The 27,414-nt window shown below is 41.0% G+C and overlaps 1 protein-coding gene across 3 annotated transcripts in view; it reads left to right on the top strand.

Moving 5' to 3' along the window:
- Positions 1–27,414, top strand: part of INO80 (INO80 complex ATPase subunit) — a 55,326-nt gene that overhangs the window by 9,530 nt on the left and 18,382 nt on the right. For 2 of the 3 annotated variants that reach the window (XM_079964276.1, XM_079964275.1), the window contains exons 2-25: positions 120–305; positions 857–1,023; positions 1,289–1,356; positions 1,951–2,112; positions 2,415–2,535; positions 3,442–3,656; positions 4,758–4,811; positions 5,457–5,660; positions 6,991–7,186; positions 7,340–7,407; positions 7,734–7,943; positions 8,259–8,339; positions 8,698–8,793; positions 10,475–10,534; positions 11,453–11,595; positions 13,081–13,165; positions 14,393–14,510; positions 16,148–16,233; positions 17,568–17,735; positions 18,195–18,328; positions 18,911–18,978; positions 19,842–19,935; positions 20,472–20,649; positions 23,432–23,569. In XM_079964276.1, coding sequence (XP_079820402.1) covers positions 163–305; positions 857–1,023; positions 1,289–1,356; positions 1,951–2,112; positions 2,415–2,535; positions 3,442–3,656; positions 4,758–4,811; positions 5,457–5,660; positions 6,991–7,186; positions 7,340–7,407; positions 7,734–7,943; positions 8,259–8,339; positions 8,698–8,793; positions 10,475–10,534; positions 11,453–11,595; positions 13,081–13,165; positions 14,393–14,510; positions 16,148–16,233; positions 17,568–17,735; positions 18,195–18,328; positions 18,911–18,978; positions 19,842–19,935; positions 20,472–20,649; positions 23,432–23,569 — 3,057 coding nt within the window. In that variant the 5' untranslated portion in view covers positions 120–162. The remainder of the gene's footprint in view (positions 1–119; positions 306–856; positions 1,024–1,288; positions 1,357–1,950; positions 2,113–2,414; positions 2,536–3,441; positions 3,657–4,757; positions 4,812–5,456; positions 5,661–6,990; positions 7,187–7,339; positions 7,408–7,733; positions 7,944–8,258; positions 8,340–8,697; positions 8,794–10,474; positions 10,535–11,452; positions 11,596–13,080; positions 13,166–14,392; positions 14,511–16,147; positions 16,234–17,567; positions 17,736–18,194; positions 18,329–18,910; positions 18,979–19,841; positions 19,936–20,471; positions 20,650–23,431; positions 23,570–27,414) is intronic. The other variant, XM_079964277.1, reaches the window with a different exon arrangement.

Genomic DNA, 27,414 nt, shown 5'->3' with positions numbered 1-27,414 from the left:
TCATTCTTGGATGAAGGGCAGTATAGAAATTGAATTCACAGCAACAACAACATTTTTAAAAAACATGGACTTCAAATAGATATGATTATGCTAAATAGTTACATTCTGTTTTGGAACAGCTGTGCGTTAGGAGGCAACTTTGCATGAGGAGAGGTTTGTTCTATGGCCTCAGAGCTGGGTGCAAGAGAGGATGGCAACTGCACAGAGCTGGCAACGCCCCTCTATTTGCGATATCTGGAGAAAGCTCTGCGGTTGGATCATTTTTTACGTCAGACTTCCGCTATCTTCAACAGGAATGTATCCAGGTACTAAAAGTTTTAGCTTACTTCGATTTGGGAACACGTAGAAAAGAGGCATCTTATTGTTTTCATCTTAAGTGTGTCGGATGCTATGAACCCTGGCTTGAATTCTGACTTTATTTTATGAAAAGGAGCTTTCCAGGTGTTTTTTTTAAAAAAATATGCAACCAAATTTACAATTAGTTTTCACATATGAGTGGTTTATGTAAAATTTCTGAAAATTTTGAAGCCATGGAAGCAAAAGGTTTCCTTTTGGGAGGAAAAGAAAATATTGTGCAAAACTGAAACATGCTTAACTTCCTTATAAAACCTGAACTTCCTACAATACTTTAAGAGCATGAAATGTATCATGTTTAATTTAGTTAGAATTTTAAATTGTACTCTTTTTTCATATGTGAAATTATAAATGGCTTAATCTTGTTCATAATATAATTACAAATATATCCAGTGTTGGGGATGGAGCAAAATGAGCATTTGCTAAGATGGAGTGTGGTTGTTTATTTGTACATCACTTGTCCTTTTCGCTGTGATAACTATTATTTTAAACTTTATTGTAGTGATGAAAGTGACGATGGATTGGATGACAATCCTCTGCTTCCTCAGCCTGGGGGTCCCTTGATACAAGTTAAAGAAGAACCTACAAGCTCCTTGCTTGGGGAGTCATCCGGAGCAGGAAGTTCTGGAATGTTAAACACACATTCGCTCAATGGAGTATTGCAATCTGGTAAATGTGCTTTACAATTAATTTTAGTTTGCATTGGGTGAGTAAACTGGCCTTTGACAGTAGACATGTGTTTGGGACAAGGACCAATATGCTTGCCAAATGCAGAATTTAAACTATCCACTTTCAAATGGATGAAAGCTAGCAGCCTTCGTTATCTCTGCATATGTATTTTTGTACTTAGGGCAGGGATAAATGCTTTCTCCAGCTAAATCTGTTGACTCATGTGAATAATACCATTTTTTATCTTATTGTGTCGTTTAAACAGAGCCAAAAGCAGAAAAAGGGAATCTATACAACTTTTCCAAATTGAAGAAAAGCAGAAAGTGGCTAAAGGTGGGAATTTTATTATTCTGAAATCCAAATGTGTTTACATTGATACTTCTGTTGCATTATTTTATGATGTAGTTACAGAAATCAGAAAGCTTTCTAAAAACAGTGAAGCTGTCAAAGCATCTCACCATCTGTTAAAACTTCTTGGCTTCATGGAATCGAGAGGAATTAATTTCGTTAATCCTACATTACAATCCCTGATATGTGTGCAGTTGCTTGCTTAGTATTGTAGTATTATTTACCTGGTCAATTGCCCTAGAGTGATGAGAAAGGCATTAAAAGAATCTCTGAATGAGTTGGGCAGGGTGGAGATAGGGAATCCTGGCATGGGAGTTTCAAAATCTTGGCGCGCATTGAGAATGTATACTATTTTTTCTTATTACTATAATAAAAGTTTCTTAGAATTGCAAGCAGGTGAGGTAGTGGGAAGATATGTTAGGAAATATTAAAGGGCTTAGGATGGTCTGTAGAAGGTGTTACTCGTTTTTTTCATAACCTAGCAGTCATAAACAGGCAGGCATTTTAAAGGAATTATTGTACACTAATCTGGTCATCTTGCTCGCTCTTACTGACCTAAAATCCTCTCGATTTTGGCAGAGCATTCTCCTGAGTGATGACTCCAGTGACAGTGAGTCAGCAACTGATGAGGATGGGGAAGAAGGGGATGAATTTACTCTATCTAGGGAAGAACTTCACAATATGCTGCGACTGCACAAGTACAAGAAACTGCATCGAAGTAAATACAGCAAGGATAAAGAGGTAAAATTCTAGAGCGTAATTTGTCCTTTGCCAACAATTTTGGAGAGGAGCTTTGCTAACCTGTGCCCTTCAGTACAAAAACCAGGCTTTTCATCCGGTTAGTCTTTGTTTTTAGAGCAGTGAAAACATTGCTGGCTTGCAAAGATGCATGGGGTCATTATTTTGCTCATCCCAGCTTCTTAGTGTGACATACAAAAGAACACAGCTTTCTTTTTCATACTGTGAATTTTCTAGCTCAGCTGTGTTCCTTAAAGCGTTTCTTAAGTAAAATACATATTTATAACAATTGAAGTCTACTTCAGTTACAGCAGTACCAGTATTACAGCGCAGGTTTGCTCTCCACGTATGATCCTTACTATGAACAACAGCGCCATCTCATAGGATCCAAGAAAAAGAAGTTCAAAGAGGAAAAAAAATTAAAAGGTAGGCATTGTATTGATATACTTTCTTAAGATTTTATAAGGGTAGACTTCCTTTCCTACTGGGCTTCTAAACTTTTGTTTTTTTCTTTCACTCATCCTCCCCCAGTGTACTATACTATACTTATTTCACAGACTTGCATTCATGTTCTAGCTAATTATCCAGGTATATGTAACATCTTGATGCATCTTTGCCAAATCTTTGTCACAGCTCAATTTGACTTCTTCATTGTGTTTATCTTCTTTAACGTTTGTGAATAGAATTTCATTTGAGAGAAGAAAAGTTATTTTGTTCTCACAAGATATTTCTGTATAAAAATGAAGTGAGGATTGTTCAGCCTCAGTAATTAAGCCTTCACATGATTTAACTGCAGAGAAGAATTAGCAGATGTTATACACAGGTTCAAGGGACGCAGGTGGCGCTGTGGGTTAAAGCCTCAGCGCCTAGGGCTTGCCGATCGAAAGGTCGGCGGTTCGAATCCCTGCGGCGGGGTGCGCTCCCGCTGCTCGGTCCCAGCGCCTGCCAACCTAGCAGTTCGAAAGCACCTCCGGGTGCAAGTAGATAAATAGGGACCGCTTACCAGCGGGAAGGTAAACGGCGTTTCCGTGTGCGGCTCTGGCTTGCCAGAGCAGCGATGTCACGCTGGCCACGTGACCCGGAAGTGTCTCCGGACAGCGCTGGCCCCTGGCCTCTTAAGTGAGATGGGCGCACAACCCCAGAGTCTGTCAAGACTGGCCCGTACGGGCAGGGGTACCTTTACCTTTTATACACAGGTTCAAGAGCAGGTTTCAAAGCAGTCCTCTTGCTATCTGTTATTGGAAGGAATAGAGCAAAAAATAATGAATGAATAATAGTGGCCTCAGTTTGTTGAGGGGTAGACTAATCATGTGGCCTTCTGTTCTCATGAAGCTAAGTTGAAAAAGGTGAAAAAAAAGAAGAGACGGGATGAAGAACTCTCGTCTGAGGAGTCTCCACGGCGCCATCACCACCAGACCAAAGTTTTTGCCAAGTTCTCTCATGACACCCCTCCACCAGGGTCCAAGAAAAAGCATTTATCCATTGAACAGTTGAATGCTCGCCGGCGCAAAGTATGGCTGAGCATTGCTAAAAAGGAGCTGCCAAAGGTAAGCTTTGTCAGTAAAAAAGAGTGAAATAAATACGCTTGGCTGGCAGAGAGTCAGCAAATGCAGGAATGCAGAATAAGGTAAGGTAGAAGGCCAGGCTAATTTTTTATTGTTGGTCAATTGCAGGGTTGGCAATATTGGCTTATGGCCGTCTGCTTTTAGGGTGTATTTACTTTTTACAATTACTTTTCTGGTTTTGATTTAAATAAGCAACCTTTTGCTTGCCTAGAAAGAAGCAGTAAACCAATATGGCAAAAAGAGTGAAAGGGAGGGGGAGCGCATGTAAAATTGAATATCTTTGATGTGATATAACTATGAGTTGATGTAGAGAAGAAATAATTGTCCATGTTGTGGACTGGTTTATGGGAATGGGCTAGAACCTCAGAAATAATGAGCTTACAAGGCTGGTGTCACAAGGTAATTGGGTGGAAGAGGTGAACGCCCATGGTCTATGTTCCCATAAAACCTGGATTGGTGGGAGCTCTCGGCAGCCAGCCAGGCTGAGGTCAGCGTCTGTTTGGGCTTTTGACAGCAACTTGTTCCATTGCCCAGCCTACTGAGATTTCAGTGTAAGCGTTTGTTAATTAGCTGGATAAGTTAGTGTTTGTTGTTTTCTTACCTTCTGAGCTATTTTAATTGTGTGTAATTATTTGGAGTTTTTCTCTCTTGTAGAGTTTTGTTTTAGTAAAGTCTGTGTATAATTTTATGAAATTTGGTCCGGTCTGAGTTCCTAAACCCTTTAATTTCGACCACGCTTTTTGGAGCAAGGGTCATCCACCACCTATGTAGTTAAAAGAAAAAGAGTAACAAGTGTAGAGTGAAACTTAGTCATTTTACTATAGGAGGAAAAATTGTTTTCAGGAATTAAAGGCAAACGACATACTTCTTGGTGATATTGATCATAGCTTTTCGGGGGGGGGGAATGTTTATTTGTGTTTTATTTAGTTGTAGCATGCCCCATAGCTTGATCATTTTTTATAATAGTCAGCTGTCTATACAACTCACACTTCGATATTGTAATTCAGATATATTTGGAAACAGTAAAATTACTTTTTAAGAATGTGACCAAGCAATGATTTCTTTAAATCTTTCTTTTTTTAGGCATACAAACAAAAAGTTTCTGCCCGAAACCTGTTTTTAAGCAACAGTCGAAAGGTAAGATGCATCATACATCATTTTAATACAAGATGGAATTTTACTTTATGTGAAACCTTTCAATCTATATTATTCTGTTTTTGTATTAAAGGGGTTTATATGCCATCATTCAAATTACCAGGGGCTTACAATACTAAATCAGAAATACAACCCAAATCATTAGAAACATAAAACCCTTAAAGACCAAAAGAAGCGGATAAAGCAATTGAAGTAAAGATGCTGGAAAAATTAAAAGGGGGTTGTCTGGCCCCAAAATGCCATCAACATAGGCACTAGGAAATCCTCCTGGAGAGCATTCCACAGTTTTGTGCCATTACTAAAAGAACAAAAAACAAAACCCTTTCCCCCGTAACCACCTGTTGCACCTCAGATCACAGGGGAACCCAGAAAAAGACATCTTGATTGTGTGGAGACAGGCAATATTTCTGATATACTGGTTCCAAGCTGTGAAAAGTTTTATGGGTCAAAGCTAGCACGTTGCATTTGGCCTGTAAGCTAACCTGGTGCCAGTGAAGTTGATGAAGCACAGGCATAATATGACTCTTAATGCTCAGTCTCAGTTTGCTATTTTGTAGCAGTATTTTGAATTAGCTGCCATTTCCAAGCAGCCTTCAAATTCCATCTTTCCTACCTTTCCCTTGGTAGCTGGCTCACCAGTGTATGAGAGAGGTGCGTCGAGCAGCTATCCAAGCCCAAAAGAACTGCAAGGAGACTCTACCGAGGGCACGCCGCCTTACGAAGGAGATGCTTCTTTACTGGAAGAAATACGAGAAAGTGGAGAAAGAACACCGCAAAAGAGCCGAGAAGGAGGCACTGGAGCAGCGCAAACTGGATGAGGAGATGAGAGAGGTGAGACTATATCACAGATAGAGGAAAATTTAGGCGGCAGAACCAAGATATAAGCTGCAGTCATTGCAGTGCTCTGTATGTCAAGAGAAGCAAACACACTGCACTCCAATTTTTATTTCTTTTTATGATTGTGATCTAACTGCTTTTTTTAAATTCCCAGCTTAAAAAAAATGCCATGCTTCTCACGCTGTTACTTTTAGATTACCTGTGGCTGTCCAGGTGTTCTTGATCTCCAACTCAGCCAAAAGCAACTGGTGGGCCAACCTTTCCTCACCCTTGACCTCGGGGAAATACTTTTAATGTTTCTGGATACATTGGTGCAGGTCTGAGTGCTACTTTTTAAGTGCATCTGATAAGCCAGGTGTCCTTTGGCCTCAGTGGCGTAGCGTGGGGGGTGCAGGGGGGGCCCGGCCGCACCGGGCGCAACATCTGGGGGTTAGGGATAGGGTTAAAGGTAAAGGTAAAGGTACCCCTGCCCGTACGGGCCAGTCTTGACAGACTCTGGGGTTGTGCGCCCATCTCACTTAAGAGGCCAGGGGCCAGCGCTGTCCGGAGACACTTCCGGGTCACGTGGCCAGCGTGACAAAGCTGCATCTGGCGAGCCAGAGCCGCACACGGAAACGCCGTTTACCTTCCCGCTGGTAAGCGGTCCCTATTTATCTACTTGCACCCGGAGGTGCTTTCGAACTGCTAGGTTGGCAGGCGCTGGGACCGAGCAGCGGGAGCGCACCCCGCCGCAGGGATTCGAACCGCCGACCTTTCGATCGGCAAGCCCTAGGGATAGGGTTAGGGGGCGCAAATTACTTGCCTTGCCCCGGGTGATGACAACCCACGCTACGCCACTGTTTGGCCTGCATAGCACAATTTTCTGTGCTAGGGTGCTGGTTTCCTTTAGTTGAGAAATAAGATCTCTTTACATGCCCTGAACAGTAATCTTTTACTGTGTCAATATGCAAGCCACTAAAGAAAGGCCTGGCTGTGTTTCTTTTCAGCTGAAAATGTCTTTTGTTTTTGTTGCCGTCTAAGCTCTGTTTTCTGTTTTAATTTTGTATAATCCAGCCAAGGTCTACTTTATCTTATAAACATACAGTGCCTTTTCATAAGATTTCATCTCAAGGTTAGCAAGAAAGAACAAATGTTTTTGCAGTGATAGGGTGATTCTCATCACTTTGATATTAAAATGGTACAAGGATATAATTAAGTCTTCAATATGTTTACAGTCATCAAAATTACGTGTATTGTTTTAATTTCTTTTGAGGTTACTATGGTATACATCCTGCCAAAGTGAGCACTTTTGTGATTTCTTGTGTCCTTCTGTAACTTATTTTAGGCTAAACGGCAGCAGAGAAAACTTAACTTCCTGATTACGCAGACTGAGCTGTATGCCCACTTTATGAGCCGCAAACGTGATATAGGACATGATGGAATCCAGGAGGAAATCTTGAGGAAACTTGAAGACAGTTCTATCCAGAGGCAGATTGATATTGGTGGAGGAGTCGTAGTCAACATTACCCAGGAGGATTATGGTAAGGAGGTGAACTGAACATGATTTAGGTGAATCATGCAAGTCATTGCTGTATTGCAGGCTTTTGGATATGTGTGTGTTTGGCCTATCTATGAAGGCTTGAGATTAATCCATGTGGACTTTTTTCTTTTTCCAAATTTGGTGGTATTTTCAGATAGTAACTACTACAAGGCTCAGGCCCTGAAGAATGCCGAAGATGCCTATCGGATTCATCAGGCCCAGGTAACTACTCGGAAAGAACAACGGGGTAAAGTGTTCTGGAGTGCCTGGGACAGGAACGGGATACTTAAGCTTGCCTTATATATTACTAGGTTTAGTCTGTGCACCATAAATCTGTTAATTTGGAATTCTGTGTCTATAGAAACTATGAGAAAGCTGGCTTCTGATGATTTTAAAGCATGAGCAAGTGAAAGGGAAATATTACTACAATGAGTTTGTTAACCCTGATTCTACTCATGTAGAAACTACTGAGGTTTGTCCACTGGTAATGGTGTTCCACTAAGTTTTCATGGGTTATAACCTTTCCCCCCACACTTCTCCTTGTTTAGACACGGTCATTTGATGAAGATGCTAAGGAGAGTCGGGCAGCAGCCCTTCGGGCTGCCAACAGATCTGGCAGTGGCTTCGGAGAAAGTTACAGCCTTGCCAACCCATCTATCCGGGCAGGAGAGGACATTCCACAGCCTACCATTTTCAATGGTAAACTGAAAGGTTACCAGCTGAAAGGCATGAACTGGCTGGCCAACCTTTATGAGCAGGTATGCGATTCTTACTTGCAGCTATTTCTTTGAGCCGAGTTCCTTCTTGGTATAGCTCCAAGGAAAGGGATGCATTGCCAGTAGATGAACTGGGCTCATAGTCTTGTAATTAAAAAATCCTTTATAAGGACAGCTCAAGATATGGTATCAGGGATAACCTCACAGATTATCAGATATTATGGAACTTGCAAGTGGCATCTGATGTTTGAGGGAGGATAGCGGGCTCCAGTAATTTACTGATTTTCTAGCTGTCTTTTGGGCATTTTAGTCTGTCTTGCTCAGACTAGACTTGTAAAGTGGCTGTAACTCTTGCAGGGCATCAATGGAATCCTGGCAGACGAAATGGGGTTGGGTAAAACAGTGCAGAGTATTGCCTTGTTAGCACATCTGGCTGAGGTAGGTGGATTCTTTGTCTTTTACAACCCCCATACTTAATATGTGGTTTGAATGGACCTTAGCTTACACATTTCTGCATTGACATTTATTTTCAGTCCATACATCACCCAAATTGACCTGCTTTGCTATTCTTAAGTGCCTTTCCAGGACTTATATAGCTGCACGTTTTCTGTGTTCCTTGTATTAGTCAACCCCCTCCTGATCTACAGCCCCACTGCTCCATTATCTTAACTGAGCTTTGTATATATTTTTCTACATAATTTCCTCATAGCCTATATATTTTCTTTATACACAATATTTCATTTTAATGTTGTTTCGGATATTGCTTCATTCAGTTAAGTTCTCTTTCCTCTTCCAGAGAGAGAACATCTGGGGACCCTTTTTAATTATTTCACCGGCTTCCACCCTAAACAACTGGCATCAGGAGTTTGCCAGATTTGTTCCTAGGTTTAAGGTAACAAGCATTCTTGAAATGATTCCACAGTTAACTTCCTGTTCTATTATATGCTTAGACTGAAAATTGATAGGGTGTAATAAGCATGTTGGTTCATTCTCTCCCCTCTTCTCACCGGGCTTTTTAGCTGTAATTTCCTAATTGTTTTCTAAATTTCTGGTGAATAACATTTTTGGGGTCTTAGTACACTGAGAGGATTGCCCCATCACCCCAGTGCCCACAAGTCCTCCTAGATGTTTTATCTTGTTTTTAATATTATGTTGGGAGCCGCCCAGATAGCTGGGGTATAAATAAATTATTATTATTATTATTATTATTATTACTATTACTATTATTATTATTATTATTATTATTATTATTTGAAGCTGTTTCATCACTGCATGTAAAGTGTGGAGGGAAGAGAACATGTCCCTAAGCAAGATGCAGACAACAACCAGAGGAGTGCAACTCCTTGTTATGTGTACAATGTCTGTTTGGGGACTGTATGTCTTTACTTCACACTTTACATATTTATCACAAAAAAACCACAATTTTCATGTGGTTGTTGCATAAAGTGAAAAGCGCCCTAGAGAAACTATACTGTGCATACTGTTGGTTTGCAAGCCCCCTCCATAGAGGCTGGCCCCTCTCACTGTCCTCGGAGCTTGCTTACCGGTAACCTCCTCTGGCTGATATCCAGACAGACCAGGGAGAATTTGATAGGTGACATTTTCCCAAGCGTGGGTAAAATGCACAACCCCTCCCTCCTTCCGCAGGGGAAAGAAAATAAGTCAGAAATCTATTTACATGATGTTTATTTCTGACATTACAGCACTAGAGAAAAACACGTCCTTTCAGTTCAGTTCTTCTAGCGCGTCTGACAAACTTCCTGAACATGCGCACACAGAAGGTTTCAAGTTACACTCTTCACAAAGACTTATCCAGCCTGTGAACGTCCTGGGAAATTCTTCTTTCCCACAGATAGGCGCATCATGTGATGTCAACAGTCTGGCTGTCTGCAGCGGTGATGTTTCCATATACAGTGGTGCCTCGCAAGACGAAAAGAATCCGTTCCGCGATTCTCTTCGTCTAGCGGTTTTTTCGTCTTGTGAAGCAAGCCCATTGACGGCTTAGCGGATTAGCGCTATTAGCAGCTTAGCGGATAAGCAGATAAGCGGCTTAGCGGCTTAGAAAAAGGGGGGGGGAGGAAAAAACCCCGCAGGAACTCACAATACATTTTCGTCTTGCGAAGCAAGCCCATAGGAAATTCGTTTTGCGAAGCACCTCCAAAACGGAAAACTCTTTCGTCTAGTGAGTTTTCCGTCTTGCGAGGCATTCATCTTGCGGGGCACCACTGTACTGACACATACTTACTCATAATTTGTTTATGCTGTTCCTAGCTTTATCAGCAGATGGCAGCGTATTACATTTGAAAGAGAAATTGATGCTGCAATCAACTTTCTATTCTTGTTCAGCAATTTCTTACAAATAGGACCTGTGCTTTTAGAAATATTGTTGCATTTTTCTTTTACGCTATGAATTGCACTCTGATTTCAGCCTGCCTTCATGAAAAATAATGCTTGATTGGATTTTTTTTTTGGGGGGGGTTGTTTTGCATAGGACAGAAATATGAAATAGTTCCACTTCTCTTCAGATTTGTTAAAAAGCACTTTCTTGACATTTGTTTATGTGTCCATCCTAGGTGCTACCTTACTGGGGAAATCCCCATGACCGAAAAGTGATCAGGAAATTCTGGAGTCAGGTACGTCTTAACTTATTTTAAAAGCCTTTCTGGTTCTTGTTCATTTACAATAGCCTATGAAGATATATTCCCAAAGGACAAATGATAAACATATCCATTATGCTGTTCCCATTTTCAGTTTTAGTTTAATATTCATCTTCCCTATGATACCTACCTCTGTGTTTCTTCTAAATCACATATTGTACAACCTTCCTAGTGTAGTGGTTAAGAGCAGTGGAATCGTAATCTGGTGAACCGGGTTCGCGTCTCCACTCCTCCACATGCATCTGCTGGGTGACCTTGGGCTAGTCACACTTCTCTGAAGTCTCTCAGCCTCACTCACCTCACAGAGTGTTTGTTGTGGGGGAGGAAGGGAAAGGAGAATGTTAGCCGCTTTGAGACTCCTTAGGGTAGTGATAAAGCGGGATATCAAATCCAAATTCTTCTTCTACTTAAGTCCCAGTTTTCACTAGTCCACATTATATATCCTTTATTTCTCTTACCGAGTTGCAGCATCTATGCTTACTCTCCCTTTCCTTGTGTGCTTCTGTTCTGAACTTCTGGGAATCTCCCTTCCTTGCTCCAACATTTGAACTCTTCTTATGAAAGAATCTGTTGGCCCTGATTCTTAGAACAATGGAGGTGGAAGTCTGACTATAGCAAGCAGATTGCTTCCTGAGTGGTAGAATCACATGTCGTGGTGTAAATCATTATGATACAGGACCTTCCAATTAGGAAATTGGAGGTATACTTTAAAGGGAGAGTACCAACAATCTTCTTAATGTGGTATGTGGATCCCCCCCCCCACTAACTCAGGCATTGAATATGGAAAAAGATGGGGAATGTAATGTGTGAGTTCCTGAATACAGATATTTTACCTTAGTATCACTGACGAGTCAACTCAGTTTATATAACTAAAATATGTTTTCATAATTGCAGAAGACTTTGTATACTCAGGATGCTCCTTTCCATGTCGTGATCACCAGTTATCAGCTGGTAGTCCAAGATGTGAAGTATTTTCAACGGGTTAAGTGGCAGTACATGGTGCTAGATGAGGCACAGGCACTGAAGAGTAGCTCTAGGTAAGAAAGAAAAAAAATCTGAGTCTTTTTGGGCAGTGATAGAATAGGAAACACGGCTGTAACAGATTTATGCTATCTTAAAATATTGTAGTTCTTTTCTTACAAATTTTTCCATCTCTGATCAAGCTACCATGACCAAGTTTAGATATACACTGTTGTGATAGCTTAGAAGGTTATTTTAAAAAACCCAAACACAATCAAGCGGTATATAAATTTTGATGCTTAAATCAAGGTGCCCATACTTTATCATCCCAAAGGAATCTGGGCAGTTTGTGACTGGAAAATTCACTTTTTCAGCTGGATGCAGGAATGTTTTCCCAAAATCTTTCTTAACAAGTTATTGAGTTGGAATTGATTGGTAGCACCCACCTCCTTGAAATTCTTGGGGTTGTGTTAACCTACTTGAATGGAAGGCTGTCCTTTTCCTGTGAGAAACCTGGCAGCGTCCCAAGGCAATCGTCTACATCAGGAATCCATGGTACCTGCAGGACCTTGGAGAGCTCTCAAAGTCTTGCTGAAGCAGCCATAGAAGACGCTGTCCCTGCAAGCACTAGATCCAAGACTATAAACTTTGACTGAACTTGTAATGCAGTAAGCTCGGCTCCCCAGAGGAGATGTTTCCCTTTGAGTCCTCTGTAGCACAGTGTACAATCCCTGGGTATTATTATTATATTTATTTCATTAATTCAGTTCATATCCCAACCTGCCTTCCAAAGGAGCTCAGGTTGGGAAACACATAGCTAACAAAAAACGTATCTAAAGATTGTTAAAAACATTATCTCAGCCAATGATTTCAGTGTTGCCAGGGACATTATCTATTTGCCATTAAATGCCTGGGTAAGCAGGATTGTTTTTAAATTCCTTCTGAAAGTAATGAGGGAGACAGACCTACCTCTCCAGGGGAAGCATTCCATAAATGGGGAACCACCACTGAGAAAGCCCTATCCTGTGTTAGCTCCAAACGAGTTGTGGCCTCACCTGCCACTCAATAGAGTCTGAGATGGTTGTATTGGGGAACACAATCTGTTAGGTACTTGGGTCCCAAGCCACAAAGGGATTTGTATGCTAGTACTAACACTTCAAATTGTGCCTGGTAGTTCACTGGCAGCCAGTGTAGTGCTTTCAGAAGCAGCAATGCTTGATCCCATAGGCTGCCTCGCCAGCCAGCCATCAGCCACGTTCTTCAATAGCTGCAGCCTCTGCACCATCTTCAATGGCAGCACCACTGCAGACTGTGGGTCACGACTGAAGCTAGTGGCTCAGTAATGTTTGACATCATTTATTTATATCACAACATATGGTTTACCTTATGCTGCATCTCTAGAATAACTTCAGGAAAGAAATGGAATGTAGGGACTTAACATGATAAGAAAATTGTATGTAGTCTTTTCTCTTTCCTAGAAGATATCTTATACAATAATGTTCTTTCTTGCCACTTTTTATCATAGCTAAATTCTATTAATTAAAATAACATTGGTATTTCAGCGTTCGTTGGAAAATTCTGCTTCAGTTCCAGTGCCGAAATAGACTGTTGCTGACTGGGACACCCATCCAAAACACCATGGCTGAGGTATGCATGACTCCCTCCAGTTCACACTATTCTAGATTAATTTATAAACAAAGATATTCTGATTAGTATCTAAACATGGAATTCGATTGCTTCGGGAGGAAACTCCACACAGGCTGAAGTTTCATTTGTTGCTTGGACTGCAACAGCTCTATTATTTTCTGTTTAAAAGCTAGCTTCTCCTTTTTGGCAGTGGAACTGTTCTAGTAGTAGTCCACATATGTTTGCCCATATCATTCCCATGTTTCTGGACACTGTACCATAACAATAACCATGGATCAAATGAACGGAAGTATTATATCCCATATCAAGTGTTAAAGATGCATAATAGACCAGTTAATAGGTTTTTCAAAGAATAAACAAATGATTCTGTGTTTTCACAATTTCTTATGGACTTTGAACATCTGCATAAGCTGACTGACTAGGATAATGAAGTTGCTTAAATTTTGATTGGTGCTCCACAGATATTGATAGTTTAACTGTTCAGCAGAAACCCCTTGAATTGCTGTGTAAATGGCCCCTGCTTCACCTTGTGGTACACTCCCTGGTCACAGATGATATTTTTTATCCTTACAGTTCTAATAGATGCAAAATCTTAGTTGTTACACTGCTGGGTTAGTTGCACATGGCCTGCTCTCTCTCTTTCTTATTCTTCAGGGTCCCAGAAGGGGGCACCCACTATGAATGAGGCAGCAAGGGATGCTATTACTGAAGTGCAAATAGGCACCCAGTCACCCTTCATACATCTACTGAAAATTTACTATGAAGGGTGGGAGAATTGGCAGAAGAGCTTAATTCTGCATTTGAATCACAGTCAGGGCACTTTCTTTATGCATCTGGAAGATTGTTATTCTGTGTCTTGCTTCTTTATTTACAGCACCATGTTCTCGTCTCCTAGCAGAGAAACCTGCTAGTGACCCAGACATGTGTGACTCTGAGACACCTTTCATAGAAAACAGAATTATTTTTGTGCAATCTGCGTAGTTGCACTCTTGCTGACCTCTCTTTCTGGAGTTCCCTCTGTGCCCATAGCTTTATCCTAGTGGTTGGGTTTGGAACTAGAAAAGGGAAAGACCTGTTTCACCCTACTATCAGATGTGGAGAGGGGCTTCTCTGTCATAGTTATTGAAAGGCTTCCTTTTAAGTGGCGACAGGGTTACTGGCAAGACTCTATAGTTTACTTACTTGGTGGGCTAACTTCTAGTACTTACTTTTGCTCTTATGTTGCAGCTCTGGGCTTTGCTTCATTTCATTATGCCAACACTGTTTGACTCGCACGAGGAATTCAATGAATGGTTTTCTAAAGATATCGAAAGCCATGCGGAGAACAAATCGGCCATTGATGAGAGTGAGTATTGTGCAGGAATCTGTCTTTTCTGCATGAGAATTCTGCAGCTTGAGCAGAACTGCCCGCAGTGACCAAAATGAATTGTTAACTGTTCCTTAATTGCTTTTTAACTCTACTTTCAGATAGACTTAATATGTGCTGCTAAGGATTGTTCTTGTGGAAGCTGAGATAAGACTACAGATGAGTTTTTGGAAAGAGCAGCAATAGCAGTTTTTCACATAGGGAAGAAGAATACTGCAGGTTCTGAGATTTGGGATAGTGAAATACTTCCTAGGTCAACATATAGATAAACTTGACTATTCAATCCTACAAGATCTAGTGATGGACACCAAATTGGATACCTTTCAAAGGGGATTAGACACATTTATGGAGGATAAGGTTCTTTGCAACTACTAATTATGACGACTTCATGTTATTTTCAAAACTTAAATTGTCAGTGCTTATTAGTAGTTTCCAGACATAGACTGCATCACTTCAGTTTTATGAGCTGGTCACTGCTGGCACAACTGTTAAATTTGGCTAAATGACAACCAAAATAGTAGAACCTATTTTTGTCATGAACTCTACTCAATATTGATCCAGAGCAGAATTCTAATGTACAGTCGTACCTTGGATCCCAAACGCCCTGGAACTCGGACATTTTGGCTCCCGAATCCCGCATACCTGGAAGTGATTGCTCCAGTTTGCAAATGTTCTTTTGGAACCCGAACATCCGACGGGGCTTCCGCAGCTCCTGATGCAGCCAATCAGAAGCCGCAATTTGGTTTTCAAACATTTTGGAAGTCAAACGGACTTCTTGAATGGATTCTGTTTGACTTCCAAGGTACAACTGTATAGTTAGCAGACTGAAAACTTAAACACATTGCAGGATTCGCCAAAAATAGACCAGAGGCAATTAATAAAGCCAGTGTGGTGTAGTGGTTAAGAGTGGTAGACTCGTAATCTGGTGAACTGGGTTCGCATCTCTGCTCCTCCACATGCAGCTGCTGGGTGACCTTGGGCCAGTCACACTTCTTTGAAGTCTCTCAGCATCACTCACCTCACAGAGTGTTTGTTGTGGGGGAGGAGGGGAAAGGAGAATGTTAGCTGCTTTGAGACTCCTTTGGGTAGTGATAAAGTGGGATATCAAATCCAAACTCTTCTTCTAATATTTCATCCAGCAGAGCTTTACTGCTACTGAAGGCAAATGAGCATAATGGTCACAAATCCAATACATTCAGGATTGGCACTGTCCATATGAAGTCCACTTGCAGTAGACTTAACTGAAACTTACAATAACTTCTAATAAGACTAAATCTTAACATTAAGCATGCTTTGTACAGAGCAGCACACCAGAAGGAAAGAGATAGAAAAGAGAGAGACCCAGACTCCTTCTAGCCTATTATCATAGCATGACCTTGACAAAAAAAGATAACACAACCAGTTTAAGCCAGCTGTACTCAACTTCTCTGAAGGAATAGCCCAAACATCATAAACCTTTTGCTTGTTTATTTCACACAGAGAAGCTTCCAGAACCCTCTTGAATGAATTAGAATAGGAAAGATCTCTACACATCAGATCCACACTTTCTGTACTAAGAAATGCAAACTGACAAGTTTTTAATCGTAGGTTGTTGTTTCTTTCTCATCAAATTTCAGATCAGCTTTCTCGCTTGCACATGATCCTGAAGCCTTTCATGTTGAGGAGAATCAAAAAAGATGTGGAAAACGAGCTGTCAGATAAGGTGCCAAACAGAATTAAATTCTGTTTCCCCTCATGTTGTTAACTTTTTTTAAGGCTTTAATTATATCTTGCTTTACAGTTTTCGTGTTCTCCCTTAAATCAGAATTCAAAAGGCCTCTCCCTTTCCAATAGTTATTGAACTTCTACCAGCACATTCAAATGGCATTCTCATCTTCTCTCAAAACTTGTACATTTATATAAAATATGACCCTAAAAATCCTTAAAGCTTACAAAGCAAAGTCAGTTAATGAACAGATGCTGCATTGTCAGCTTGTGTATCCAAACCTTTTTGTCAGTTATCAGAATGCGCTCATTCGCACATCCGAGACCTTGGCTGCATCACTTCATATTTATAAACTGGTCACTGCTAGCAGTTATGAGATACGACAAAATGAAAATGAAAGTAGAGAAACCTAGTTTTTTTATTGTCGATGTAGTAATCGTAGGGGTGGATTTTGGTTTTGCTTTTTATTTGCAATGAGCAGCATTTCAGCGCAACAATCAAATGTTGCAAAATCAGACTTAAAAGTCCAAAGAAGACTTTGCATTATCATACCCAGAGTATCTAGGCTGATGCTCTGTCATGCAGCTACTGTTAGCATTTTTCAGTCCACAAAATTATGCCTATTCCATAACATTGACTATAATGCATCATGATACAGTGGTGCCTCGCAAGAGGAAATTAATCCGTTCCGCGAGTCTCTTCGTCTAGCGGTTTTTTCGTCTTGCGAAGCAAGCCCATTGACAGCTTAGCGGATTAGCGCTATTAGCAGCTTTTAGCGGCTTAGCGGATAAGCAGATAAGCGGCTTAGCGGCTTAGAAAAAGGGGGGGAGGGGAAAAAACCCCCGCAGGAACTCGCAAGACATTTTCGTCTTGCGAAGCAAGCCCATAGGAAATTCGTTTTGCGAAGCACCTCCAAAACGGAAAACCCTTTCGTCTAGCGGGTTTTCCGTCTTGTGAGGCATTCGTCTTGCGGGGCACCACTGTATCTCACAAATAACATTTGTTGGCTTAGTTTCCATTCCCTGCCTCTCTGTTTTATTTTCCTGCTTCTAGATTTCAGTTTTGAAAGTACCTGCCACCTCATCCATGCTGTTCCCTCCCAGGGGAAATCTAGCAAGCCCCATCTCTACATTCTCTGTCTTGTGCACTCTTTAAAATTAAAAGAAGGCCCTCCTTGATAAAAAATATTTTTAATCAGGTTGTGCTGGCTGTGAGTGCCCTATCCACTACAGTCATTCATGGATTGTGTATGGGTTGAACCTGGCTCTGCTATAGGCTTCTCTCAATAACAGTTTAATATGCTTCAATCTCTTTCTCTCTTTCTCTTTAAGATTGAGATCCTTATGTATTGCCAGCAAACCAGCCGGCAAAAATTACTGTACCAGGCTTTGAAGAACAAAATTTCTATTGATGACCTTTTGCAGTCGTCCATGGGTACAACCCAGCAAGCACAGAACACTACCAGTAGCCTCATGAATCTAGTCATGCAGTTCCGGAAGGTGAGATTTGTGAACACTGGTTACACTGATATGGTTGTCTGATGATCACTTCAGCAAAAATGACCAGATACCGACATTCCATTACATTCAAGTGCAACACTGAACAAGTTGCAGTCAGTCTTTAGTTGTGACTGTATGCTGCAGCTAATAGGTCACAGCTGGAGTTCTAGCCATTTCACACAATACAAATTAATTTGTGCTGGGAAGAGTGAATCCTTTGGAAAGAAAGCAGGATGGGCAATCGAGAACACAGTTATATTGCCTAGATTTCACATGTGCCTAGCCTAAAATGATTAACTTTTAAAATTACGATGTTCAAACCACTTTTAATCAAGTAGTCCTATTAAGGACATGCTTTGCAATTTGTCCAGGTTTTTTCCAGCTATTATGAAGAATTAATACACAGGTTGTTGTGTAGAAACTCCTCTGCAGTTCTGATGACTTAAATTTTCTTTATAGGTCTGCAATCACCCAGAACTCTTTGAACGACAAGAAACTTGGTCTCCATTTCACATTTCAGTAAAGCCATACCAGATTTCAAAGTTTCTCTACCGCCACGGGCAAATCAGGGTGTTTAACCACTCACGGGACAGGTAAGCAATGTTGGCAGACCTGCCAAGAGGGAAGATACAGGTGAACCTACTATACTGGGCCCAGAGCCAGCAGGGGATCCAGATTCTAACCTTTCATTTTTTGTTTCCTTTTTTAAAAGCAAGTCTGAAGACCCTGTAGACTGAGAGATACAGAGCAAAATATGTAGGGACCATTCCAACCAATTCCTTTGTGAAAAATCAGCTACTCACAGCTATGGTTAATGGGATGTAGAGAAATAATAAGTCACAAATGCACCAGGGAAGACTAAAAAATGGCTTCAAAACAAACAAGGAAGTCCTTTCTCTGGGCAACATGGAGGAGGTTTCTTTGTACTTTTTGAAGCCATTTTGGGATCTTCCCTGGTAGAGTGATTGTAGCCTCTAGAAAACAATTGAGAACTCATGGATTTTAGCTGTTGTGACTGAATAGAATCTTAATCTCCCTCACAGCATTGTTAGGCAAAAACAATGTTCTGAGCTCTTTAGAGGAAGGCTAGCATACAAAAGAAGCAAAACATTGAACATTGAGTTAATTAATATATGTTTAAATTGTCCCATTTTTATTCTTCTGTCAATTTATAGGTGGTTGCAGTTTTTACTTTCTCCTTTTGCTCCAGACCACATCCAGCAGTCTCTCTTCCATAGGAGAGGTAGGTTGAAAAACATAAAGGTGAAGTTAGCTCTTTTCATTATGTGAAGGAAGACATTTTATTGGCACTAGGATTAGAATTTTTATTTTAATTGAAGTTCCAAGGAAGGCAGTGCCTTCTAGATTGATTATTCCGTTCCTGAACTGTTTTACACTTCGGTGTTCTTAATGCTTAACCCAAATTTCCTTTCTGTAGATGAAATCTTTATCACCCTCTCCTCAATAAATGAACAGTCGTTCACCTTAGAACTCACCTTAGAATTGTAGAGCAATTGTAGAGCCCTAAAGGGGCTTCTAGTCTGACCCCCTGCTGTCTTCTTAAATCTATTGGTGTATGCCATCACTGCTTCCCCCAAGAGCTTTTCCTTCTATTGGTTTATCTTGCAAATACTTCATTTTTCAGAGCTCTGTTTTTTTAATTCTTCTCATTTAATGAGATTGATCTTAAACTAGTCTGTTCAGAACTGAACATAGTACTGTCGTACCTCGGAAGTCGAACGGAATCCATTCTGGAAGTCCGTTTGACTTCCAGAACGTTCGGAAACCAAGGCGCAGCTTCCAGTTGGCTCCAGGAAGCTCCTGTAGCCAAGCAAAAGTCATGTTGGACGTTCGGGTTCCAAAGAACGTTCACAAACCAGAACACTCACATAAGGGTTTGCGGCGTTTGGGAGCCAAAACATTCGACTTGCAAGGCATTTGGGATCCAAGGTACGACTGTACTTCAATTTAGAACATATTAGCACCCAGTATAATGGTACTTTTGTAGCTTGGTACTAAGAAGATGGAACCTGCATTTTTCAGCACTGTATTATGTCTGTTGTTTCCTGTAGCAGATGCTTATTCCAAGCTGTGTCACTTTTATAGGTGCTGAAGAAGAGAGTTGTTTCTCTTTCCTACGGTTTATTGATGTTTCTCCAGCAGAGATTGCTAACCTCATGCATCAGGGACATCTAGCCAGGTGAGCAATTCTGTTTGAATCTTAAAACAATGACTGGGGCGGGGGGTTCTTTCAAAAATCACTTGCATATAAATAGGCTGGAAAAATGGGTGCATGTTTCTGTCATTGCAAAATGTTTACAGCTGATAGTTATATATATTCCATGCTGGAATACTGGACAATTACAAAACCTATAATCAAGCATTAAAAATGGTCATAGTGATAACAACAACAACAAGGGAAGCAATCCATTGCTGTTGTTATATAAAATGTGTGCACTATGTGTACACTATACTCTAGTCTGTTAAGCCAGGGGCCCCCTGGCTGCAAGGGAGGAGGGGACAAACCTGTCTCCAGCCCTAACCAGTTCCACTTCCATGGCCAGAAGAGGGGTGGTGGTGAGCTTCCCTTCCCTGGAAGCAGCCGGGCTGCCTGCAGCTGCGCACGCGTCCTCGCAAGGAGCAATATCTGTGAGACACAAAAAAATGAGGTATGCCTGTATTTAAGTTCTCATTCGCAGAGGTATGAATAAGAATGTCTGCTGTGATTTCTTTCAGATGGTTAGCTCTTTTCCTGTCTCTGAAAGCCGCCTACAGGCTCCACCACTTTCGTTTCTGGAGGGAACCAGAGGAAGATGACCAGCATAAGACCCGGCGTCTGAAGAATAAAGATTTCCTGCTGGATGTCGATTTCCCACTCTCCTCCCCCAACTTGCACAGCTGCACTTTGCTGCAGGTAAGCAATACTTTCAGCTGTATGCAAGTCAAACTGCTTGAGTTAAATGAAATTGTACAGAAAGCAAGCAAGCAAGCAAGCAAGCAAGCAAGCAAGCAAGCAAGCAAGCAAGAAAGAAAGAAAGAAAGAAAGAAAGAAAAAGATAGATGAGAGAGAGAGAGAGATAGATATCTTGGAGTGGAGTAATGTGGTCAGGGTTGTGTATACTCTAGGCTATTTAGTTACTTAATCACATTATTTACATCCTACCCAATATTGAAGCTTCTCGGTGTGGAAAAATTAGAACCATTGAAAGTGGTAAGACGCATCAGTGTTAAACCTGCAGCAGCAAATAATAGTATTAAGTATCTAAAAATATTTTTAAGCTGGAAAAGCATTTCCAGCCCACCCACACATAACCTGTGTTAACCATTTGGCATTACAATAAAATAAGATTCTGCACCAGGCAATCCTTTTGTTCAAATGTTTTGGTTTTGAATGAATTTGAACTCTTGTCCCCATGCCAACTTTGCATTAGGGGCAGAAAGACCTTGCATAAAAAGAATAATAGAAACCTGTAATATAGGGATGCTCAATTAGCATATGCAGATAAAAGATGCTCTATGCTTTCTGTTCATCCAGTTAGGGGAAAAGGTTGTGCTATAACTGCCCCCGCCCACCGTCACTTTAAATAATAAATGTAATCTCAGACTGTTAAAGAAAGGGGTAATAACTAACTTTATGTCACAGGTTGGAAATGATATGCCTATATCATATGCTGTAATGACTTCCTTCTCGCTCCAGCATTTAATGGTAGAAAAGGGATCACTAACAGTCCCACTTTTGCAGGATCTGGCAATTGTAATTCCTAAAGCCTGTATAGTTTTTTGCGTGGTAGAGCTTGTGAAGAGAAGGGGTCAAAACCAAGCTAAGAGCAACCATTTTGGCTTTTGAAGTGTATCTTTCTGGACCAACCGTTTGTAAAATTACTGTGTCTCACGTTCCAGTAGCCCACCAGACCATTTAGTCCCTGTTTTGTTAGGTTCGTATGACACATCTTTGGAGGATCATTATTCTATGTACATAGTGTTTGAATCGTTAAACTACTGACTGGTGCTCCTTTTACAACAAAGATTAGCAGTAGTTAGTGGCTGCATTCAGATGCAGTGCTAAACGGGGGTTTAATATTACTACAGTGCACCTCAGACTTTTGTGCTCTTCCCTTCTTTCTCCCCCTCCAGTGAGGGACTGCAAGAAGGAGATCTAAAGCTTCTGCTTTATGTTAACTGCAGTTTATTCTTCTAACCAAACCCTAAACTTTGGTTGATATTAACTGTGGTTAGTTGAAGCAAGGCAGCTTCAAAAGTTATGGTTCGAAATGGGCCTGTTTCAACTTAACTGTAGTTAAGATGGACTACAGTTTGTCTGGGTTGGAATGGCATGACAAACTGCAGTTAATCTTAAGCAGAAACAAAAGCTTATTTCTCCTCATGACTCCACCAAAGACTTGGGGAGAGTGTGAGCCCAAGGTTTAGCATTACATTACAAGGAGGACATTGTGTGACTTGTTTTTCGTCTAAATTTAGTGACTAGAGTGAATAATGCATAAAGGAAACTTGAACAGGTTTCCAGTGTACTTCAGGTACTGTTAGCTTGACCAGGATGAGTGAGAGAACCTTTAATTACAAAGAGTTGGTCCTTGCAGTTTTAAAAAACTTCTACATATATATCTCTGCATAGAAGCAGTTTATGCAACTGCTGCATCCATATGCGCCCTGCAGGCGTTATGCCTCTGAATACAGCTGGGCAGAGTGCAGTAGTGCTTGTAGCTGGATTGTAGCTTGCAGGACTACAAAAGGCGTCTAGTCAGCTTCTGAACTAGAGTCCTTAGTGTTGACCTGATTCAGCAGGCTCGTCTTTCTTGCTCACAACCACTGGCGATCTCACATATTCCCATGGGCAATCATATGAAAACCAGATTGCATGAGAGCTATAAGGACTTAGTGTCTGTGTTTTACATGTTTGTATACAGTAATACCTATGCGAACGTCCGCCTCATCTAGCATCCATTCCGGCGAACGTCTGTGGCAAACCCGGAAGTACCGGAACGGGTTACTTCCAGGTTTGCCGCTCACGCATGCGCAGAATTGTTAAATCATGCTTCGCGCATGCGCAGAAGCACAAACTGCTCCGCGCGTGTGTGCAGATGCGGCGCTTTGCCCTGTGTCCTTTTCAGCTAGCGTCCGGGGCTCTGGAACAGATCCCGGCCACAAACGAGGTACTACTGTATACAGGTAACTCACAACTTACATGCATTCCACTTTACACACTTAGCAAAAATTAAAAAGTGGGTGGACATCCGAGGGGGACAAACATTGTGCTATCAAACGCAACTATATGTGATTTTGGCTTTAGGTGCTGTCCCCAGAACATAACCCCAGCGTTAGTTGAGTCTTGCTTGTATACACAAAAAATATTTCTCCTAGTACTTTGGCTAAGGATTAGAACTTTCAGAACTAAACACTGAGGACAGGATATGTAAACTGATCTCTTTTCTAGTAGAAATCATTCCTTAGTAGTATTGCATGTTGTAATGTAGTTGTTCATTAGTTGTAAAAGCTGAAGGAAAAATTAAGCAGTGGTGGTAGTGGCCTCAGAATGTCTTCTCAGAAAAAAGGTCCATATTTCAAATTAAATATTTGGGAATTGTTCATTTGTATCCTTTATGATATTAGGATACAACTGCTATGAAAAAAACTCTTCAAAAACTTCGCAAAACATTTTTAATTTCATCAATTTTTAGAACCTTGTGTTCACGGGCCACTGTAAAGCAGTAATTGGCTACTCTGATTACATCATCCATCAACGATCAGCTACCTCATGGAAACAGTGTTGTCAAATCACAGAGCTGCCGTCCTTCCTGTCTGTAGTGAGCCCAAGGGTAAGTCTTTTAAAAAAGAAGTCCTTTCTACCCTCTTCTGATTACGTTTTCCAGTTCTCAGATATTTCCAGAGAGCACTTAGTTTGTGTCTTATTGTATTTGTATTTCATTAACAGTGATTCTAGTTTTGCTTAACTTTAGGAACTCAAGTCCACTGGAAATACCACATTTGATGAAGAGAATGGGATTACATCTGCCTTGCCTGATGTGTATATGTTGGCCATCATGTTTGTATGCTGATCCATGCAATATGTACACTCAAGTTTTGTAATGCACAGATTGCACTGGTCAAGCCTAAGCATATAGATTGACACTGCAACACACAGGTGTCTCTAGGAGCAAAATGGGCAGATGCAATCCTTTCCCATCAACTGTAACATTCTTCACAGGGCTTCAGTAGCAATTGAGACTTCCCTCTCCCCCCCCCCCCCGGGTGAACCAATGTGTATTGCACTACAGTAAATAAAATAAAGTAATGAGCACAGTATTATGTGATAGCTGCTCAACACTGAGACAGAGATCCTGTCTTAGACCCTCCTAGCCTTTCCTGATCTCAGTCTCCTCTCCCTCTCTACTTTTGTTTTTAAAGTTAACTCAGTTACTGAACTGTTGACCTGCATTTACATTTCTTAGGCAGTAAGCTACTGAGAAACTCAAATGTATTTAATAGTCCATAGGAATTTAGCTTATACAGGATTGCAGAGGAAATGACTTGTTGCTGCAGAATTGGCCCTTCAGGATACCAGATTTCTAGTGCTCAGCACTTCATACAAACTCCATGAAATATAAATTATTATTTTTTGGTGGAGGGATCACATCCTAGTAAAATGGCAGAGGGGAGCATGTCTTGCATATTCACTTTAATTTTTATGAGTCAATAAACTTGGAGAATGTTTGGCTTCTTGCAAGCACTGTTTGTTAACATAATACGAAAGGCCATAATAAATGAGATGTGACTCCAGAAATACAGCTAACCATCTGCTACCAGAAAACCCTCCCCACCCTGAATGTGTTTGAGGATTGTCTAGCGAGATACCTGCCACCAGTGAAGGCATCTGCTTGACCTTAACTTACACTCCTCAGCATAATGTCTGCTAATTATTTGAAAGCAAGAGCAGGGCAATAAATACTGCAGTGTATGGTGAAGCAATAATCATATAAAAGCAGGCAAGGAGCATAAAACCATTATCTCAAAAGCCTCCCAAATGTTCCATTCCATTCCTGATCTGTGCTTGTTTTAACATATTTGTGCATTGTCTGAATAAAATATGGCTACCTTCATGCTGACATATGAGGAATGAAATATAAGAACCACCTTACTGAACTCTTCACCACATGCCTTCCAAGATTTAGCCTATTGAGCATTAATTGTAGTAAAGGTTCTCAAACTGGTCTGCAAATTCCTTTCCGATGGAGGGGGGAGTTTAGGAACTACTGTCAGCAGTTTTTCTACAGCACTGATTAGTATCATCAATGGCTGCAAATCTGGAAGTGCAAAATATGATCCTAACTCCTGCCACAATATAAAATTAGGCTCTAAGTTTTTATATGCTTCCCATCATCTCTTTAATGATTCTTCAATAATACCGTGAGAGTTCTCTATACAAAATGACTTATTTTACTATCCTCATGATACTGGGATTTACAGTATGTATATACAGTATGTCGTTAGCCCAATTCTGAAATAGTTTTGTGGTAAAGGTAAAGGACAGTCCAATCACGGACGACTCTGGGGTTGCGGTGCTCATCTCGCTTTACAGGCCAAGGGAACCGGCGTTTTTCCAGGTCATGTGGCCAGCATGACCAAGCCGCTTCTGAAACCAGAGCAGCACATGGAAACGCTGTTTACCTTCCCGCTGGAGCGGTACCTATTTATCTACTTGCACTTTTTTGGCGTGCTTTCAAACTGCTAGGTTGGCAGGAGCTGGGACCGAGCAGCGGGAGCTCACCCCATCTGATCGGCAAGCCCAAGAGGCTCAGTGGTTTAGACTACAGTGCCACCCGTGTCCCTAGTTTTGTGTTACGTGCACACAAATAAAAGACCTTCTCTTCTAGTATTCTGGCATGGCTGCAAGAAGATCAGAACTTGGTTAGCAGATGTGCTAACCAAAGTTCCTTTAATATCTGAACGGGCCAGGATAATAAACCATGGCTTAATCCTGGCTTGTTTGAACAAACCAGAATTTCAAACTAAGAGTCTCCCCAAATTCTGACATAATTAGGAACTCTGGTTAGTTTAAAGTTGGAAACATGCTTCTAATCTTCCCCTTGTGTCTGTGTTACAGGAGGTGCCTTTTATCCTGTAGGAAAGTTTTGCAGCCCTGTATCAGCCATGATATTTTATACTTTGCTTCTGTTGTATCTAATGGGTAATAGAAGGGAAAATATGAGATGGAAACATTTCCATGTAAAGCAGTGCACATAATTTCCCCCCTCTTTAGTGAATGAGTCAGTCAGAAAAAGATGGTATTGACTCAGTGTATTAAACCTTGCTCTTTTCATTTCCCATCTCTTGTCTGAAGATGGCAGTGCAGCATTGTATATCTTGCTGGAAAAAGTGTTGAGTGCTTAGCTGTGGCTTTTCATAGCTGGCAACTAGTTAGTTAACTCCCCCAAAATAAGTTACTGTAGTTGCATTCAGTTTCTTTGATAAAAGCTACTTTTTAAATTGCTGCCCCTTTCCACAGTGTGCACTTGTGTCCCTCTACAACAGGGCTGAGAAATCTTTGACCCTGCAGACTTGCTGAACTATAACTCCCATCAGCAAGCATGGGCAGTGGCCAAGGTGATAGGAGTTGTAGTTCAGCAACATCTGGGAGGCAACTGTTCCCCACACTTGCTATACAAACATGAGTCAATCTGTGTGTTTTAACTAAGCACCCCCCCCCAATCTCTACCCTTGTGTTCCATAAGTGACTTCGGATGTTTTTTCGTTGTCTCAACTATGTTGCATTGTACATCTTGCCACACCATTTCCCTTCAAAACTGTATACAATACATGATTTGGTGCTATGTGTATGTGCCTTAGGCTAGTTTTTACCCTGTCTCCCACACCTCACATGCTCCTTTATAAGTTCTGATTTTAAAGATATCACAGTTTGATGTGTCTGTCTTTTTCATAGAAAGGAGGAGTTGAGATCTTGGTGGACAATTTCTTTTTATTTGTCCTAAAAGAACAACTGTGATCAATTATTCATTCTTAGTACCCCAATATCTTTGATAACATGCTTGTAGACATATGAGATAAATTACAGACCTAATAGTGCTCTTTTATCTTTTACTGTTAAGAACATTGGCTTAGATCCTAACTGAGACTCAGCTGACAGGAGTATACCATAAACAGAGTTCTATTAATGCTCCCACCAGTGGAAATGGGGGGTGGTATTTTTGTCAGTCTCCCCATGTCCCTTGAAATCTGCTGCGAAGGGTTGATGGACCCTCCAACCAGCAGATAAGATAGTGCAAGGGACTGCATGTGAAAAGGTAGATGGCAAAAAAAAATCTGCCATATATACAAGATAATTTTTTCACTGTCGTTGCATTTTGTTGAATAATTCTCTAGATGACAGATGTTCCGGAACAGCTACTGTGCAGATGGATAACCAGAGTTTGTAACTTATGATTATGGCTTATACAGCAGTCCCTGTCGTTCTCACCGAGTCTAGTATCTACCCTGTTGTTGATTTGGCTTTCACTGCTTAGCTGTGAAAATGTATTTGAGAGCACGTACTTGCTGTACAGGATGGCACCATGGACTTGCATTTTAGCCTGTTGAGGAGAGATAAGAGAGTACTATAGCTTTTTACAAAAGGCAACCTTGTCTGCTAGAACAGACTCCTTATCTT

Source organism: Podarcis cretensis (genome assembly GCF_951804945.1).
Source record: "Podarcis cretensis genome assembly, chromosome: 1".
Classification (NCBI taxonomy): domain Eukaryota; kingdom Metazoa; phylum Chordata; class Lepidosauria; order Squamata; family Lacertidae; genus Podarcis; species Podarcis cretensis.
Note: the sequence above shows the minus strand (reverse complement) of the source record. Positions and strands in the feature narration are given on the sequence as shown.